General features: G+C 44.4%; 1 protein-coding gene across 4 annotated transcripts in view; it reads left to right on the forward strand.

Annotated features, from left to right (window-relative positions):
• The window catches only part of MCRS1 (microspherule protein 1), a 95,168-nt gene that overhangs the window by 50,549 nt on the left and 23,812 nt on the right, over positions 1 to 20,807 (forward strand). For all 4 annotated transcript variants that reach the window (XM_068096519.2, XM_068096506.2, XM_068096513.2 and 1 more), the window contains one exon: positions 16,443 to 16,552. In XM_068096519.2, coding sequence (XP_067952620.1) covers positions 16,443 to 16,552 — 110 coding nt within the window. The remainder of the gene's footprint in view (positions 1 to 16,442; positions 16,553 to 20,807) is intronic.

Here is a 20,807-nt window from a genome sequence, read left to right on the forward strand (position 1 = left end):
GAGCACCAGCCCATAGGGGAGAACAGTATTCCATTGAGCTGCGGATGAAAGCCTTGTATGTGGTGAGGAGCTCAGGTGTGCCGAGGAAGGACTTCGCACGACGGAGGATGCCCAGTCGGCGACTGGCTTTGGAGGCCAGCTTGGAAATGTGGTTTTCCCAAGAAAGATCATGGCAGATAGTGAGACCCAAAATCTTGAGCGACAGAACTTCTTGGAGAGGATTGTTGAGAAAGTAGATGGGAGGGTTGTCCAGTCGATCTTTTCGGAGAGACATAGTAAGAGTGTGAGATTTGTCAGGATTGAAAGACATGTTCCACTTGTTTGACCAGTCTGTGATTTTGTCCAGGTCTTCAGAGAGTGAGGAGGCAGCAGACTGCCGATCTGAGGGAAGAGGAATGGAGCGGCAGAGAGTGGAGTCATCAGCAAAGAGATAGAGAGGATTTTCGAGAGAGTCAGAGAGATCATTGATGAAGACCAGAAAAAGCACGGGGCCCAGAACACTGCCTTGGGGAACTCCAGCCTGAACAGGAAGAGGAGATGAGAGAAACCCATTCAGGGCCACACGTTGACGACGACTAGAGAGGAAGTCCGCCAGCCATGCGTGGAGATTTCCATGGATACCAAAGGAGGAGAGTTTGGTGAGCAGAGCGGGGTGCCAGACCGTGTCGAAGGCACGTGATATGTCGAGGGAGACAGCTCTAATTTCCTGTTTGGCATTGAGGACCTCCATCCATTGTTGAGACAGCAGAAGCAGCATGTCCAGAGTAGAGTGACCTGGTCTGAAACCAAATTGATGATCAGAGATCAAGCCATTGGAGAAGAAGAGGAAAGATTTCATATCCGAAGCAATGATGGATTCCATGACTTTGCTGGTAATTGGGAGAAGGCTGATTGGTCTGTAGTTGCTAGGATCTGTTTTTGCACCTTTTTTGTGCAAAGCGGTGATGTTGGCTGATTTCCAAGCAGATGGCAGTTGACCTTGAGCAAAAGAGAGGGTGAAGAAAACAGAGAGAGGGTGAGATAGAGCAGCAGAGCAGGATTTTAGGACCCGTGGGCTGATGCCGTCGGGTCCAGTTGCAGAATCAGAGTCGAGGGTTGACAGAAACTTTTCCACCTTGTCAGGAGGAAAGGACACAGAGTCCAGGAGCAGCAGGGTACGACTGGGTATGGTGGGTACAGAGAGGGATGGGTTTGGGACACAAGATTTAGAGGCAAACACAGAGTTGAGGCATTCAGCTTTTTCACGTGCGGAGTCAGCTGTGTAGCCGTTTGAGGTAAGGGAGGGGATGGAGGGGGAACAAACACCAGAAACGGATTTGACCAGACGCCACCAGGATTTGGAAGAGGGAGACAGATAAGAGAGTTCGGTCTTGAGAACGGAGAGATATTGTTTCCTGGCTCTCCTGAGGGTGGACACACACTTGTTTCGGGCTTTGTGAAAGGAAATGAGATTTCCTTCCGTTGGATTTGCTTTCCAGGAGACGAAGGCAAGTTGTTTCTGGGCAACAGCCTCACCACAAGATTCCGTGTACCATGGACGGGAGGAAGGGTATGACAACTGAAGACGAGATGGGATAAATCTGTGCATGAGAGAGAGCAATTTACTTTGGAAGAATTCCCAGGATGAGTTGATGTCAGAGGTGGTAGAGATGGGAGACCAGTCCAGATGATTGATGGCTGCTTGAAGACCGTGCCAGTTGGCCTGAGTGAAATGCCAGACTCGTCGACGCTGAGCAGGCTCCCTGAGGATGGTCAGAGAGATGTCCACTTTAACAAGGACATGATCAGATGATCCGATCGGAGCAGAAGAAGAGCAGCAGACATTTTCAGGGAAGTTTGTCATAACCAAGTCCAGAAGAGAAGATGTTCCGTTGACTGAGATCCGGGTCGGGAAATTGACAGATTGTGTCAGTCCCAGTGAGTCGCAGAAGTCCTTTGCTGAGGAGCCATGGCTGGTGAGAGAGGTACCCACACCCAGCCAACTGGCATGATGACAGTTGAAATCACCACATATGAGGAAGAGAGAGTTGGGATGAGTAGATAGAAGTTGGTCCATATCATCAGACAGCGAGATGTAGATGGAGTCATCACTTTTTGGTGGACGGTACAACACACATATGAACAAGAGGTGGGAGCGAAGGGGAAGCCGTAGCCAGAGGTATTCCTGGGGGTGAGGTGGAGAGAGTGCAGGGCGAGTGAGGAAGAGTTTTTGATAAAGATAGCAACCCCGCCTCCAGGACGAGGCTCAGGTCTATCATACCGGAGGAGGGAGTAGCCCGGGAGAGATACTATGGAATCAGAGACATCATAAAGGAGGAAAGTTTCTGTTAAGCAGATCACGTCTGGTTTGACAGAAGCAACCTGTATGGAGAGATCAGTTAAGTTTGAACGAAGGCCCCGGATGTTTGAGGTCCATACCGTTAATGAAGAGGAAGGGGGAGCATCAGATACAGAACAGGGGGGAGGAGGGGTAGGGTAAGATGTGGAAGAGGTGGAAGAGGTAGGGAGAGCTGTTGAAGGTGTGTCAGAGATTTCAGAATAGCTCGGAGAAAGGGAAGGATGGGGCGGACAAAAGGTTTGATGGTGATTGGGTGAGCCACAATGAGGTGTTATTTGAGGACGGGGAAGAGCGAGGCAGAAGGTTGGGGGAGATGGAGGTGAGAGTTTGAAGGGGGAAGAAGCGGGGAGGACGCTTTGAGGAGGGGGAGTGAGAGGGGGGAAATTGAGAAGCAATGAGGGTGGGGAGATTTGAAGGGGAGGGGTGAGGGGGGAGTTTGGGAGGGAAGGGACAAGGGGAGGGATTTGAAAGGGATGGGATATGGGGGAGATTTGGAGGGGAGGGGTGAGGCAGGAGTCTAGGAGGGGAGGAGCGAGGGGGCGTCTTGGCGGGGAGGGGTGAGGGGGTAGTTTAGGAGGGAGGGGGCAAGGGGGGAGATTTGAAAGGGATGGGTGATGGGGAAGATTTGGAGGGGAGGGGTGATGGGGAAGATTTGGAGGGGAGGGGTTATGGGGAAGATTTGGAGGGGAGGGGTGAGATTGGATTTTTGAAAGTGTACGATTTATGGGAAACGAACATTTATTGCAAAATGAGTTTCTTGTGACCTTCGAGTTAAAAATACGTTTAAGGACGCTGGATGGAGGATGGAGTGCAGGAGAGTTTAGGGAATGTAGAAAAAAGGCACTATAGGAGATGGATATTTTTTTTTTTTTTTTTTTTTTTTTTTTTTTTTTTTGAGTTGAGATTTACACAAGGAAGTAGGCTATGGGTGAAAAGACTGGGAATACAGAGAACGAAAGTTATTGGATCACAAACGACGGACCGCTGAGAGAAAAACAAAGCCTCAAGGTTGTACAGTGCACACTGTACAAGGCCTCAAGACACGACACGAATTAACACGATTTTCAATACAGGTATGAAAGATTTGCACCGAAAAATCTTCGTCGGGACACAATATACGTACAACACCATAAATAAATACAGTTTTAACGAAAATACAAATGGGAACAATCACTTAACTTCGATTTCAAATCGTTCGCGACGCGGCAAAGGCCTTGCTCGCGACACCAACACCATTGGACAAGATTCCTCGTTTCTTTGAGGGAAAGCAAACGACCACCACAATGAGTATCCACCACATCGTGTTTTTTTCTTATGAGCACCTCGTTAATCATCATCAAAAAGGGTGTTGTAACACACGCAAACACCCAGTTTTCATCCTTGCAATCTGTTGGAGGTCCAGGTGTATGCATGCAAAGTTTGGGGCTGCTAGGTTTATGGTTTTGGAGTTATGGAGGAGACAGACGGACAGATGGACACTGCCTTTTATTATTATGGATTATACCAAGTTTGGTGAAAATCCCATGACTGGTTCACAAGTTAGTTTGGTTAGAGTTTTTACCTGATGGGACATCTGACCTTTGACCTCTTGATATGAACATCAAATCAGTTAATCTTTATATCATTATAAAATACCTGTACCAAGTTTGAATTGGATCCCTTCAGCTGTTCTCAAGTTATAAACCTATTACAGACTTTGACCTTTGACATTTGACCTCTTGACCGCAAAATCTAATCGGTTCATCTTTTCATCGTAATACATACTTCTACCAACTTTGGTCAAAATCCCATCACTGGTTCACAAGTTATCACGGCAACAGATTTTTCCCTAATATGACCTTTGGCCTTTCACCTCGTGGCCCCAAAATCTAAATCAGTTCAGCTTTACCTCATTATACATACCTGCCCCAAGTTTGACTAAGATCCCTTCAGCCGTTCTCAAGTTATTGCGGGAACGAAAACCTATCATGGACGGACAGTCAGACGTACAACCTGAAAACATAATGCCTTTGGCGACTTCGTCGGCGGAGGCATACAAATTTATCGCGGTCAGACAGATAGACAGAAAGATACGTAGTGTGTTCAAAAAGTATCCGACCTTTATTTTTCGTGCGTAAAAAAAAAGAAGCTAGGGAGGCGTTGATTGGTGCACGTATGTAGGCGATCCTAATGCACACGCGTGAATGTTTTCCCACCTGCAGCAGCTGTCATTCGACGGCAGACCGCCGATGAGTGAGGACATGTAAGTGAGCGCCGTCGGATTTTCGTTTTTGACAAAATGACGGAAAAACTTGAACAACGCTACTGCATCAAATTTTGTGTTTTTTGGCCTCGGGGATGTTGGATGCTTCCATTGTGATGACTGCAACTTGGTTTCTGGGTCGTACCCATAAACCCAGGACTCATCGCCAGTGATCACTGTGTTGAGGAAGCTGGGATCGCTGTTCACAGTCTCCAGCATGTCCTGTGCGATCTCCAAACGGAGTTGCTTCTGCTCAATCGTTAGCAGCTTTGGTACGAACTTCGCTGAGATTCTCCTGAAGCCCAAATCCTCCTTCATAATGGAATGAACGGTGTTGAATCTTGCGGATCGTTTCCACTTGGGAATCGCCAAGCTTTACACAAAATTTGATGCAGTAGCGTCGTTCTGGTTTTTTCCGTCATTTTGTCAAAAACGAAAATCCGACGGCGCTCACTTACATGTCCTCACTCATCGGCGGTCTGCCGTCGAATGACAGCTTCTGCAGGTGGGAAAAAATTCACGCGTGTGCATTAGGATCGCCTACATACGTGCACCAATCAAAGCCTCCCTAGCTTCTTTTTTTTTACGCACGAAAAATAACGGTCGGATACTTTTTGAACACAGTAGTAGACACCAAATTGCATATTTTTGTATAATTTGTATAAATGGTAAGAGGTCCTTCATTGTCAGTGGGATAACAAAATGTAGTTCAAAATGGTATTATCCTTGGTTCTCAAAAGTCTTTTCTTTTTCGGTTTAGCAGAATAGATAAGGGGTTTGTGAGCTTGTTTTTGAGCTATCTGGCCTGTGTTAGGATCTCAACGCAGCTATTAATTGCCACCCTGGCATCAGTGTGTGCACCATCCATTAGAGGGATGTTAAACTCGGCGTCCTGTCTATAGATGTTAAAGATCCCACAGTTTCTTTCACAAGATTAAGCGAGTTATTGCTGATGCCCTGAATAAATTGCAAATTTCTGCTCAAATCAGCTTCAGTTTAACGTCAGACTTTGCCAGGCATTTTGTTGGACTTACCTGGTTTCCCCCATGGTTGACCCCACAAGAATGTAGTGTTTTTTGGGGACATTAAAGTAGTATTAGTAGTACTTGTTGGTCCTTTGCAGAATTTTTTCAACCAATTTTAAACATGTAAATTATTGTGATGGTGCCAGGTCTTTGTTATGGTGACAGTGCCACCACCATGCAATGAAACAAGCCATCACAGAACATGTTTAACCTTTCATTGAACTGCCATTTTAGGTCTGCTTTTATCATATATTCATGTATATACAGTGCCCTCCATAAGTATTGGAACAGTCGAGTCAAATTTGTCATGATTGCAAGATACTCTTGCAATCAAAAGATGAATATGAGGCAAGAGTACAGAAGGTCAGCTTTTATTTCTTGGTATTTCTATGTATGGGTGTATACAGTCACGTGAAAAAGTAAGTACACCCCATGTAAAGTTTTGACTTTTTCAACATATTTCAACATACAGCTATTTGATCTTCCTTTCAACAATATTGATAGATAAAGGTGATATAATACAACAAATATCATGAAACATTTACATTTTGTAGTCCATTGTATAATTTAAATAAACATAAATGCAAATTTCGCATGTGGAAAAAGTAAGTACACCCTTGGCCCCAATCGGTGGTATTGCCCCCTTTGGCAGAAACAACCTCAAGTAGGCGTTTCTTATAACTGTCTACCAGTCTCTGACATCGACTGGGAGAAATTTTTGCCCACTCCTCCATGCAGAATTCTTTCAGCTGTGTGATGTTTGAGGGGTGTCTTGCATGCACAGCTCGTTTCAAATCCCCCCACGACATCTCGATGGGATTTAAACCCGGGCTTTGACTTGGCCATTCCAGAACCCTCCATTTCTTTCTTTTCAGCCATTCCTTGGTGGATTTACTGGTATGTTTAGGGTCATTGTCATGTTGCAAGGTCTACCTTCGGTTGAGCTTCAACTTTCCGACAGATGGCCTCACATTATCCTCAAGCACCCTCTGGTACAATGAAGAATTCATAGTGGATTCAATGATGGTGAGCTGCTCAGGCCCTGATGCAGCAAAGCTGCAACAAACAACAACAACAACAACATGCATTTTAAGGCCATTTTCCCTGCTTGAGCGGGGGTTAGCCTTGCGGTCCCCATGACAATCTTCTCCATTTTGCCCTATTTTCTGCATCTCTCCTTGTTAACCCCCTTGCCCGCATTTCTTCTTCCACCATCTTTAGCCAAGTCTTTCTTGGTCTTCCCCGTCCTCTACTTCCTTCTTCATTCATTTCCATCACTCTTCTCAACCAGTCACTTTCATCCTTCCTCAACACATGACCAAACCATCTCAACCTGTTCCTCTTCACAGCATCAATCACAGGCTCTATTCCCATCATCTTTCACAATTCATCATTTGTCTTCCTCTCTCTCAACGATACTCCACACATCCACCGAACCATTCGCATTTCCACCCTTTCCAGATTTCATTGCTGCTCTACGTTCATTACCCATGTCTCGCTCCCATAAATCATCACTTCTCACACATGCAGCATACACCTTTCCCTTCAGCTTCAACGACACTCCCCTCCTCATCAGCATGCCACTCAGTTCCCGAAACTTCTTCCATGCACATCTCACTCGAGCAACCGTTGCCGAGTCTGATCCACCTTCTCCATTCAGCATGTCTCCGAGGTAGCAAAATGTTTTCACACCTTCCAGCTTCACGCCATCTCCAAGATCCAACTCAACATTTCCTCCATCTGCATCTCCCTCTGTGCACACCTTACATTTGAATGTAGCTGCCACACTGGTTAATGACCCTCTCAGACCACTGCATTTTTGATGAATATGGCCACTTACCAGTTCTTTCCACCTCACCACATGCTTTACCACTTGCCATCACCTTCGTCTTTCCGATAATCACCTTCAGACATTTTGTCTCCATACATTCCTTCCACGTGTTCATCTTTTCCTTCAGTCCATCCATACTTTCCGCAATCAACACCAGATCATCTGCATACAACAACGCCCACGGTAAACCCTCCTTTACGTTCTGAGCCAGCACTTCCATCACAGCTACAAATAGTAGTGGACTTCGTACCGACCCCTGATGCACTCCCACCTTCACCTCAAACTCACCACTGTTCCCGTCCTTCGTCCTTACAGCTGTGCATGCTCTTTTGTACATTGCCATCACTACTCTGATCAACCATTCCTCCACTCCTAACTTCCTCAATGCCCATGTCAATACTTCGCGTGGAACCCTATGGAATGCGTTCTCCAGATCAACAAACCCAAGAAACAACTTCTTCCTCTTCTCCATGTACTTCTCCTGCAACTCCCTTACAATAAAAAGTGCGTCTGTCGTTCCTCTTCCTGGCATGAATCCAAACTGCATTTCGTCGATCTTCACCTTCTTGCAGCAAAGCTGCCCCAAACCATAATATTTCCACCACCATGCTTTACAGTTGGTATCAGGTTCTTGTGGTCAAATGCTGTCTTTGGTTTTCGCCAAACATGTCTTCTGGTACTGTGGCCAAACAGCTCTACCTTTGACTCATCTGTCCAGAGCACATTGTTCCAGAAGTGCTGGTCTTTGCCTCGGTGTTCATTGGCAAACTTTAGTCTTGCCCTGATGTTCTTTCTTGACAGCCAAGGTTTCCTCCTGGCACACCTCCCATGCAGATCAAATTTGTGCAGCCTCTTTCTAATGGTAGACTCGTGCACTTTGACATCAACAGTGGCAAGAGCTACCTGTAGGTACCGTGATGACATTCTGGGGTTCTTCGAGACTTCCTTCAGCATCTTGCGGTCTGCTCTCAGGCTGAACTTGCTGGGGCAGCCTGGCCTGAACAAGTTGGCAGTTGTTTGAAATCTTCTCCACTTGTAGATGATCTTCCGTACAGTCGAATGATTGATTTCAAATTGTTTGGAGAGCTTTTTAAATTCCTTCCCAGACTCGTGGGCATCTATAACCTTCTTTCTGAAGCCCTCAGAGAGCTCTTTTGATCTAGGCATGGTGACGCCACACACTTCAACAACAAAGAGCAAACCAAACTAAATGTTTTAGGTTTAAATAAGACAGGTTCCTCCAAGATCCTCTCTAACGATGTTCTAATCATTTGCACCTGAGCTGGTGCACCTGATTCTAATTTTAGCTATTTGAACGGGGTGTCGGGGTGTACTTACTTTTTCCACATGCGAAATTTGCATTTATGTTTATTTAAATTATACAATGGACTACAAAATGTAAATGTTTCATGATATTTGTTATATTATATCACCTTTATCTATCAATATTGTTGAAATGAAGATCAAATAGCTGTATGTTGAAATATGTTGAAAAAGTCAAAACTTTACATGGGGTGTACTTACTTTTTTACGTGACTGTATATATGTTTTACCTTTGTCGAACAATGGCACTTTTTATGTTCAGTCCCCCCATTTTAGGTAAACATAAGTATTGGAACAGATTAACTTAGAGCAAATTAAAGTTGTATAATAGTTAGTATTTGGTTGCATCTCCCTTTCATGCAAGAACTGCATCAAGCCTGTGACCTATCGACATCACCAAACTCTTGGTATCTTCCTTTGAGATGCTTTGCCAAACCTTTACTGCAGCCATTTTCAGTTGGTGTTTGTTTTGAATGGTTTCTGACTTTAGTCTCCTCTTCAGCAAGTGAAATGCATGCTCCATCATTGTATGTAAATCAGGAGATTGACTTGGCCAGTCTAAATAAAACCTTCCACTTTTTCCCCCTGATGAACTCTTCCCTTGGTTGCATTGGCAATGTGTTTTGGGTCATTGTCTTGCTGCATGGTGAAGTGCCGCCCAATGAGTTTGGAGGCATTTTCTTCTACATAGGCAGACAAAATGTTTACGTACACTTTCAAATTCATTCTGCTGCTTCCATCACTAGTTATATATTCAATAAAGATGAATGAGGCAGTTCCAGAGGCAACCACGCAAGCACCAGCCATGACACTACCTCCACCATGCTTCACAGCTGAGTTAGTGTGCTTTGGATTGTATGCAGCCCCTCCGTTTCTCCATACTTTTTCCTTTCCATTGCTTTGGTTAAGGTTTATCTTAGTTTCATCTGTCCATAAAACTTTGTTCCAGAATTCACTGGCTCACTTCTATACTTCTTGGCAAATTATAATCTAGCCTTTCCATTTTTGGTGCTGAGGAGAGGCTTGCATCTTGCAGTGTAGCCTTTGTAATTCTACTGTCAAAGTCTTCTGTGAATGGTAGATTGTGATAGTTTCATCTCTGCACTCTGGAGTAGGGTGTTATTGTTTTAGGGTTTTGCTTCACAGCCCTGATGGTTTTTCTGTCATCAACTGCAGTTGTCTTCCTTGGCCGACCTGGCCGTTGTCTATTGCTAAATACATTAGTGGTTTCTTTCTTTTTCAAGATATTCCAAATTGTTGTATTTCCTTTGCACAGTTTTATTTTGTGGTTTAATTGAAATTTTCTGTTCATTCAGCTTCCAAATTGCTTGAATTTCTTTCATAGACAATTATCAGGTCTTAATGGTGGTTTATGCCTGCTGACTCCAAAGGCACACTCCCAAGGAAAAAGCAAAGGCTAAAACCAAGACGAGGCATTTACAGCTCTTTTATGTGTGAACAATCAATGCAACAAGAAACACCTGTAAATCATCTGTTCCAATACTTAAGCTTCCCTAAAATGGGGGAACTGAACATAGAAAGTGTGATTGTTCTGCAATGGTAAAACATCTATGCATAGAAATCCCAAAAAATAAAACCTGACCTTCTGTAATCTTTACCTCGTATTCATCTTTTGATCTCAAATCCAAATTTCTTGAGTATATAGCAATAATAACAAATTTGACTTCACTGTTGGAATACTTATGGAGGTCTCTGTGCGCGCACACACACACACACACACACACACACACACACACACACACACACACACACACACACACACACACACACACACACACACACACACACACACACACACACACAATATGTGTGTGTATATGTATGTATATATATATATTTATATATATATATATATATATATATATATATATATATATATATATATATATATATATATATATATATATATTGTTACGGATCTCGGTTTCGGCACTCCCCTTACCAAGGGGGGTTTAATCCCCTCGTCTATCACACTGGCTGCCCGAGTCCTAGAAGGTATCGCGCTCCTTTGCGGGGGTGAGGCTGACCAGGGTGACTGGTCAATGGAGTCCCAGATACCTTCGCCAACCTCGCCGCAAAGCAAGGCACTACTTCTGCTCAAGCCACGGACAAGATGGAAGATTGCCGAGCGGTTTAGCAATCCGCAGCTCGAGCCATTAACAAAGGACTAACCCGACTCCGAGCGTTTGGCCAAAATCGCGCCACAGGTATTCAATCAGGGAAAACACTAAAGTGACCGGATGAGAGGAAAACCCAAAGAATAAGAAGGAACAGGTGTAATTTATTAATTATGTACAAAACCAAAACCAAAGAAGTAACGAAAGGTAGGACTGTACAGGAAGAGGAAGAAGCCGATGCACAGGGAAACCTTAAAACAGTCTTGTATTATAACCCCGGACAAAACAAACAGACTCACACGAACAGGGAATGGCAGGAAGGAATGGCTGGAAGGAGGAGAAGGGTCCAGGCAGATGGTAGGCATCGAGGTCCGGCTCCAGCTTCACTCGAGTCCGGCTCCGGGTGTTGACTCGTACCGCGGCAGCAGCAAGCGCATACTGTTGGCACGCCGTCGGACCTTATACGTGGCGAGGGGGGGGGGGGGGGGGGTAGTCCTTTGCACGGCCGTATGCGCAGTTCAATACAATCGATGATGCAATCTCGCCCAACCTCCGCGCAGTCCGTGCCCTCTCTCGCCTCTCTTCTCTTGGGCTTCTTTCAACAACCGCACTTCTCTCCCTTCTCTTGTAAAGGCGCCGCGCTTGCGCTTATATAGCCCGCGTGGAAATCAAGCCGCGCTTCATCGAGCCATGCCTATCAATGAGCTCACCTCAGCCCTGGTTGGCTCGCCGAAAGGGCCACGCCTCGGTCTCGGCGCTCCGCCCCCTTCTTCTCCGGCTTGACCGCGTGCGTAATGGTGTTTGAATTCAGCGAACGCTGCTGGCAAGCAAAGTAACACAATTTGGAGAGAGAGAGAGCAAAATGGACGGAATGGGGCTTATCTTATTTAATTAATGCAACGCAGATTCAACTATTGGGAACAGATCCTTAACTGAAACACATAATAATGAAATAACTACAGAGAGGTCGTATGGTGCTCTACGTGTTGTACATGGACTAACTCAGGTGCAATCTTTAATAAAGCCAATTAATGGGGATATTTACAGGGGATCATTTATATGGGAACATTTACTAAAATTTACAAAGTGAAGGTTCTAAAAACCGTATATATATATATATATATATATATATATATATATATATATACTACTGTGTTCAAAAAGTATCCGACCTTTATTTTTCGTGCATAAAAAAAAAGAAGCTAGGGAGGCGTTAATTGGTGCACGTATGTAGGCGATCCTAATGCACACGCGTGAATTTTTTCCCACCTGCAGAAGCTGTCATTCGACGGCAGACCGCCGATGAGTGAGGACATGTAAGTGAGCGCCGTCGGATTTTCGTTTTTGACAAAATGACGGAAAAACTTGAACAACGCTACTGCATCAAATTTTGTGTAAAGCTTGGCGATTCCCAAGTGGAAACGATCCGCAAGATTCAACACCATTCATTCCATTATGAAGGAGGATTTGGGCTTCAGGAGAATCTCAGCGAAGTTCGTACCAAAGCTGCTAACGATTGAGCAGAAGCAACTCCGTTTGGAGATCGCACAGGACATGATGGAGACTGTGAACAGCGATCCCAGCTTCCTCAACACAGTGATCACTGGCGATGAGTCCTGGGTTTATGGGTACGACCCAGAAACCAAGTTGCAGTCATCACAATGGAAGCATCCAACATCCCCGAGGCCAAAAAAAATAAATTTGATGCAGTAGCGTTGTTCAAGTTTTTCCGTCATTTTGTCAAAAACGAAAATCCGACGGTGCTCACTTACATGTCCTCACTCATCGGTGATCTGCCGTCGAATGACAGCTTCTGCAGGTGGGAAAAAATTAACACGTGTGCATTAGGATCGCCTACATACGTGCACCAATCAATGCCTCCCTAGCTTCTTTTTTTTTACGCACGAAAAATAAAGGTCGGATACTTTTTGAACACACTACGTATATATATATATATATATATATATATATATATATATATATATATATATATATATATATATATATATATATATATATATATATATATATATATATATATATATATATACATATCTTACTATAATTCACCAAATGTCCGTCTGTCTGTTCGAAGGTACCGTAAAAACTGCTGAACCGGTCGCAAATATATTTTGGGTGGGTAATCCTGGGACCCCTGGGAGTAAAATAGGCTGTTTAGTTTTCCCAATTTCAGCTTTGGTCTCCAGCATTCTCAGGTTTGGACTCCCGCATAACATTCGCGTTCGCATAACGTTCATTGTGACGATGTTCTCATTGTGACGATGTATGTGTTCACGGTATTGTTTGACGTGACGGTGTGAACGCAATTTCGTTATGTTTTTCGTTTCGTAATCCTTTAATGAACGTTTAATGCCCTTCGATGTCCGGGGCCGCACGCCCGCTACACTGGACGGGCCAGCGTGTACCTTGCCCTTCGCCGTCATGCTTGGGTAAACCGCTGAGCCCCATCCGTGATGGGGACTGGGGCTTGAGACAGTGTCCCACGAACGAGTAATCCCCAGTAAGCGAGAGTCATCAGCTCGCGTTGATTTAGTCCCTGCCCTTTGTACACACCGCCCGTCGCTGCACAAACATCACAATGAAACACAATCACAATTCACATATTCATTCGTGTAATTCGATTTTGATGATTTACGTGTGATATGATTTGACGGATGTTTATATGAATCGTTTAAAAGATATAAAAAAAATTCTGCCTTCAATTTCTGATATTTTGCCTTTTCATTTCGGCTTCCCAATTGAAGCCCCACCCATAGGGCGGGTACCGTTGCTAGTATATATAATATACACACACACACATACACAACCGGTCAAAAGTTTTAGAACACCTCAATTTTTCCAGTTTTTATTGAAATTTAAGCAATTTAAGTCCAGTGAATAACCTGAAATGGTACAAAGGTAAGTAGTAAACTGCTCGAGGTAAAAAAAAAAGAAGTTTAGGTTAGCAAAAACGGGAAAATAATGTAAATTGTACAGTTATATTGTAAAAAAAAGGCCTTCTTCAGGGAACAAGTAATGGGTTGACAACTTACAGCTGTTCTGCAGCAATGTAAGTAAATTAAGCCTTGAAAGTTGATGCAAACAATTCCTACAGGTGTCCCAACCTCTGCTGATTACTTGATTACAAACCCCTGTGTGTATAAAAGCAGTATTGGAACAGACTGTTATTACACCCTCTGAAGCATTATTTGGGCAATATTGCACTGCATGAAGTGTATATTGCTATCATAATGGCGAGAAAAAGGCAATTAACAAAGGAAGACAGACAGACCATGATAATCCTTAAATGTGTAGGCCTTTCCTTTGGAGAAATTGCAAAGAAAGCCAAGGTGTCAGTGAGTACAGTTTCCTACACCATCAAAAGGCACTTGGAAACTGCAGGAAACTCTGACAGGAAGAGGTCTGGCAGACCCAAAGCCACAACAGAATCAGAAGACAAGTTTCTGAGAGTCAACAGCTTGCGTGATAGGCGGCTCACAGGACAACAGCTTCAAGCACATCTTAACACTGGTCGAAGTAAGCAAGTCTCAGTTTCAACTGTGAAGAGAAGACTTCGAGCTGCAGGTTTGACAGGTCCAGTGGCAGTAAGAAAGCCATTGCTAAGATGGCAAAATAAGAAAAAGAGGCTTGCCTGGACCATGAAGCACCGCCAGTGGACTACGGAAGACTGGAAGAAGGTCTTATGGACCGATGAATCAAAATTTGAAATCTTTGGTTCATCACGTAGGGGTTTTGTATTCCGTCGATTGGGCGAAAGGATGGTTCCTCAGTGTGTGACACCAACTGTCAAACATGGAGGAGGAAGCGTGATGGTCTGGGGCTCTTTTGCTGGATCCAGAGTCGGCGACTTGCACAGAGTGACTGGCACCCTGAACCAAAAGGGCGACCACAGCATTTTGCAGCGCCATGCAATACCCTCTGGTATACGCCTAGTTTGTCTGGGGTTCATCCGACAGCAAGATAATGACCCCAAACACACCTCCAGGCTATGTCAAAACTACCTTCGAGGAAAAGAACAAGAAGGTAGGCTTCAAATCATGGAATGACCAGAACCGTCTCCAAACTTAAACCCCATCGAGCTGGTTTGGGATGAACTGGACAGAAGGGTGATAGCAAAGCAACCTACAAGTGCAACACATTTGTGGGAACTTCTGCAACAGTGTTGGGAAGAACTTCCCGAACAATATTTGATTTCCATTGTAGAAAGAATGCCACGAGTGTGTTCGGCGGTTATATCTGCAAAAGGTGGCTACTTTGCTGAGTCAAAAATTTAAATAAAATTTTGTTAAACAAATGATTCTATGATTTCTTTTTTATCTCCAATTGTGTATTTGTTCTATGCTTAATTTCAGAGTACATTGAGACATCTAACCGTAAATTTCAATAAAAACTGGAAAAATTGAGGTGTTCTAAAACTCCTGACGAGTTTTATATACGAGCGAGGTACCCATGCTATGCACAGGTGGGAAGCCAAAGGCAAACAAACGATGCGGAAATGGTGAATGCTAAACCATGAAACAATAAATTCTACATTCCTGTGCCACCTTCAGGGGAACGCCAGGCATTGACAGCAGCTCCGTGAAAAACTTTCACATAAAAAGTTCCCAATCTGAATGTTGCCATATCCAAACAATGGCGAAAATGCAAATGGAGAATCCACGAATGTCACTGATGGAAACCCTTGCGTCATTTCCTCATTCTCCTTTGAACTCAATATCTCTATTTTTATTCCAAACAGCATCATTTCAATCACAAATTAATACTGCAGTGTTAGTATATCAAAATATAATGTTAAATCATGATTGTATTGAGATATTATTAAATCAGCAAATCGTTGTCATCTTGTCAACTTCCGGATCGGCAGCAGCTCTGTAACGATGGTATTTCCAAATTATAATTTTATTGAGAAATTTATGAAACCTCCTTCCTACCTTATGACACCTGCTGGAACCACAAAACATTCCACAGAATGTTTGGTGGGGCTATCCCCAAAACTTAAGGAGTAGTTTTGGGACGATGGATGGATGGACGTACGTACAGACAGATAGGCACTCCTGTATATAACAAAGGCAAAGCGAAACATTGCTTCGCGGGATATCCCACCATTCACACTGTGAATAGCTTCTCGGGATATTACACCAGCTGCATAACACGTCATCCCCGCGAGTTACTGTACAGAATGAAACACTCCACAGTATCTATTCGTGCAATTAGCTGTCTCTCTTTTCCCCATTGAAACTGGCACGGCATGCATTTGTAGGATTTTCATCGATATCCGCGGATTAATTATCATTTACATTCGCGGGATTTGCCTCGACATTCGCAGATTTTCGTGATTAGGGAACCAATCCCCCCTTTTTCCATTGAAACAATGCCCCGCCAGTCGCGGTTTCGCAATTTGCAGAACTTTCCAGGATCCCCCACGAATAGCGAGGTCGAGGTGTATATATATTTTATGTATATGGTTGCTTATTTATTAATTATCTCGTATTTTGGTATCAACAGTGTCTTTTTCTTCTTGCAGACAAATGACCTCACAACTGTGTACTTGGGAGTAAAGTTCAGTTGCAGTTTTTCTCTTCAGGAGGTCCAAGATCGCTGGTATTCTCTTCTCTATGACCCACTCATCTCAAAGTGAGCTTCTTCTTTCTACTACAAGCATTGCATGAAAAGATTTAGAGAGAGCTAGCGTGCATGTGTATATATATACATATATACTATCATGTTCAGGGCGATTAACACCGCCTCTGAATGGATGGATCGAGCAGGCTTTAACTTTCTCAGACTGTGTCAATTATTGCGGTATTATGCGAGCGTGGAGCTGAGGAGAAACACGAGCCTCCTTAAAGCTTTTATAAAACCAAACATATTTATTCCCGAACAAAACAAAACCAGCAGAAAATGAATGCAATAATAACTATATACAAAAGAACTACGAACCGATGGTGCCATACACACCAGACTCAAGTGCAGACAGGGAAAGGGATAAAGCTGGGTGACTTATCTCTGGTGTTGGTGGTGGTGGTGGTGGTCGTGATGAGGAGGATAGGGCAGTCACTAAAGCGAGGACGAGCAGGTGATGAGGTGGGATAGGGAGGCGATTGGCAGGATGATGAGCCAGCAGGACGGTCAACAGGCAGACGAGAACAGCAGGCACAGGGCGAAGGCAAGCAGGCAGGACAGTGACATAGAACTGATTCATGTCCACTCTGGGTCGAGTTGAGAATGTTTAATTGGAGAGACGATCAGAGATCAAAGCAGTTACAAAAGACCAACAGCAATTACAAGATTAACATAGTTATAAAAGAAACAACAAAATAATTACGATTAGTACAACAGAACTCTCTGATGGTCTCTAAAAAAATGTTCCTTGAATTCAGCTTTATATAGGAGTTTTCACAACACAATGGTATAGGATGCAGGTGTGGGGTGAGTGACATAGGGTAAGCCACATTATCTATTCAAGGTGATGTCTTGCATCAGCAATGCACCATGACGATCAAGGGAAAACGTATGCGAAATGGCAGATGAAGCAAGACGTCAAAGTGAGAGGAGTTTTGTCAGAACTCAGGACTATCCCTGATTGATCTCTCTCCTTTTCAAACTCCCTCATACAACTTTCTCACTAGGCCAAAGGCTGTTTTTCCTTTGATGGTGTCATGAAACAGATTCGCCCCCCGGCGATTCTGTACCGGTACAGATTCGCCCCCCTCAAAATAGATTCGCCCCCCTGCCACGAATTATATTTCAATTCGGAGTAACAGATTCATGTTAAACAACTGAAAGAATCATTATTTATATTCAAAAATCACGCAATGCCTTATCTGCTTTCTGTATATTATATCAATTGTGAGAATACGATAAATAATGCGCGTATTGAAACGCCAAGACCTTATTTGTTGAGAAAATGCTCAGCAAATATGTTTTATTTAATGGAAATGTAAACGAGAATGGGGGGCGATTCTAATCTGATGGGGGCGAGAAACGTATCCGACGGGGCGACTTTATACCGGTACAGATTCACCGGGGGCGATTCTGTACCGGTACAGATTCGCCGGGGGGAGAGTTTATACAGGGGTGGATTTATTTCGCCACACCGGCACAAATGGCTTTGAGCATTGTGCTCGATGTTCTTGTTCAAGGTTGAGCGCCATTTTTCTGTCTCCAATTGAGACAGTGTCTCCTTCATATTATTTCATTATCCCACTGTCCCTTTGACATACATATTAGGTATCAGGTTTATCGAGTATATATATATATATATATATATATATATATATATATATATATATATATATATATATATATATATATATATATATATATACAGTGGAACTTTGACTTACGAGTTTAATTCGTTCTGTGACCGAGCTCGTAACTCAAATTGCTCGTTTCTCAAATCAAATTTCCCCATTAAAATGCATTGAAATGCTATTAATCCGTTCCAGCCCCCAAAAAACCACACCAATTTTTTTTGTTACGTGTTTTTAAATAAGAAAAATGTACTTTATAAATAACAAATAATGTATAAACAAGCACGACCTCGTATATACTGTACATAATAAAAGACAATGTAAAGAAATAAACTGGTTTTATTAAGTGTATTTACCTTGAAGATCAGACGAAGATGCTGGCGGAGGTGGAGGGGATAACTTTTGCCTTTTTCGCCACACTTTCCTCGCTTTCACTTGCAGGGCGTTTCAAGAAAAACCTGTCCAACGAGGTTTGTTTCTTCCTCCCTTTCAAAATGTTTCGAAAATGAGTGAGGCAAGTGTCGTTACACAGCACTCACTTTCTTAGGACCCATGGTTAAAACTAAGAAATTTTCCAAAATAACCAAAATGCGAAAACAAAGCAGCAGCGATATACGGCAGAGATACTGTACTTGCACGGCAAGATAACCACGTGACCGGAACCCACCTGGTGGCGGCTGGCGTAAACTCAAAATAACCAACATGCGAAAACAAAAATGCAGCGATATACGGCAGAGATACTGTACTTGCACGGCAAGATAACCACGTGACCGGAACCCACCTGGTGGCGGCTGGCGTAAACTCAAAATAACCAACATGCGAAAACAAAAATGCAGCGATATACGGCAGAGAAACTGTACTTCCACGGCAAGATAACCACGTGACCGGAACCCACCTGGTGGCGGCTGGCGTAAACTCAAAATAACCAACATGCGAAAACAAAAATGCAGCGATATACGGCAGAGATACTGTACTTGCACGACAAGATAACCACGTGACCGGAACCCACCTGGTGGCGGCTGGCGTAAACTCAAAATGACCAACATGCGAAAACAAAAATGCAGCGATATACGGCAGAGATACTGTACTTGCACGGCAAGATAACCACATGACCGGAACCCACCTGGTGGCGGCTGGCGTAAACTCATAATAACCAACATGCAAAAACAAAAATGCAGCGATATACGGCAGAGATACTGTACTTGCACGGCAAGATAACCACGTGACCGGAACCCACCTGGTGGCGGCTGGCGTAAACTCAAAATAACCAACATGCGAAAACAAAAATGCAGCGATATACGGCAGAGATACTGTACTTGCACGGCAAGATAACCACGTGACCGGAACCCACCTGGTGGCGGCTGGCGTAAACTCAAAATAACCAACATGCGAAAACAAAAATGCAGCGATATACGGCAGAGATACTGTATTTGCACGGCAAGATAACCACGTGACCGGAACCCACCTGGTGGCGGCTGGCGTAAACTCAAAATAACCAACATGCGAAAACAAAAATGCAGCGATATACGGCAGAGATACTGTACTTGCACGGCAAGATAACCACGTGACCGGAACCCACCTGGTGGCGGCTGGCGTAAACTCAAAATAACCAACATGCGAAAACAAAAATGCAGCGATATACGGCAGAGATACTTGCACGGCAAGATAACCACGTGACCGGAACCCACCTGGTGGCGGGTGGCGAAAGCTCGTAACTCAGATCTCGGCTCGCATCTCAAAGCAATAAACCGCCCGAGCGACGGCTCGTATCTCGAAAAACTCGTAAGTTGGTGCACTCGTAAGTCAAGGTTCCACTGTATGTATATATATATATATATATATATATATATATATATATATATATATACTAGCAGAGGTACCCGGCTTTGCACGGGAGTGGGAGGGGGAGGGGAGGGGGAAGAGGAGGGGAGGGGAACGGGGGGGAGGGGGGAGGGGGAAGCGGGGGAGGAGGAGGGGAGGGGGAAGAGGAGGGGAGGGGAATGGGGGGGGAGGGGGAAGGGGGGGGAGGGGGGAGGGGAAGGGGGGAGGGAAGGGTGCGGGGGTGCCCAGGGGAAGAAGGGCCCCTCCCCTCCCCCTCCCCCCCTTTCCCCTCCCCCCCCTCCCCTCCCCCTTCCCCCTCCCCCTCCCCCTTCCCCCTCCCCCTCCCCCCTCCCATCCCCTTCCCCCTCGTTCCCCTCCCCTTCTCTTCCCCCTCCCCTCCTCCTCCCCCTTCACACCAGGGGGGTTGACTCAGCCTGTCATCCCACCGAGGTCGGAAGTCGGAACTCATTGTCGTCAAATAAATGTAGCCTGTATGTTTCACTCTTTGTCACATGCCGTTGGTCCCATGTCAATCGGATGAAGTTGAAAAATTAACGTTACGAAGGTTCTCTGGGACGTACTGATTCCGAATAATGAAGTTGAAAAATTAACGTTCCGAAATACGCTAATTACGCTAACAGAAGCGCTGGAGGGAGCACTGCGCTCCCTCCCTTAGATTCCCTCCCTCTTCTGCTAGCGCTAATTACGCGTAACACACTAATTTTAAAACCCGAAGTTTTTTTAATTTTAAGGTGTGCTGTAGTCAGAAGCGCTACAAGCGCTGCGCTCCCTCCCTTCGAATCCCTCTCTCTTCT

Source organism: Myxine glutinosa, chromosome 1 (genome assembly GCF_964187855.1).
Source record: "Myxine glutinosa chromosome 1, kmMyxGlut1.1, whole genome shotgun sequence".
Taxonomy (NCBI): Eukaryota; Metazoa; Chordata; class Myxini; order Myxiniformes; family Myxinidae; genus Myxine; species Myxine glutinosa.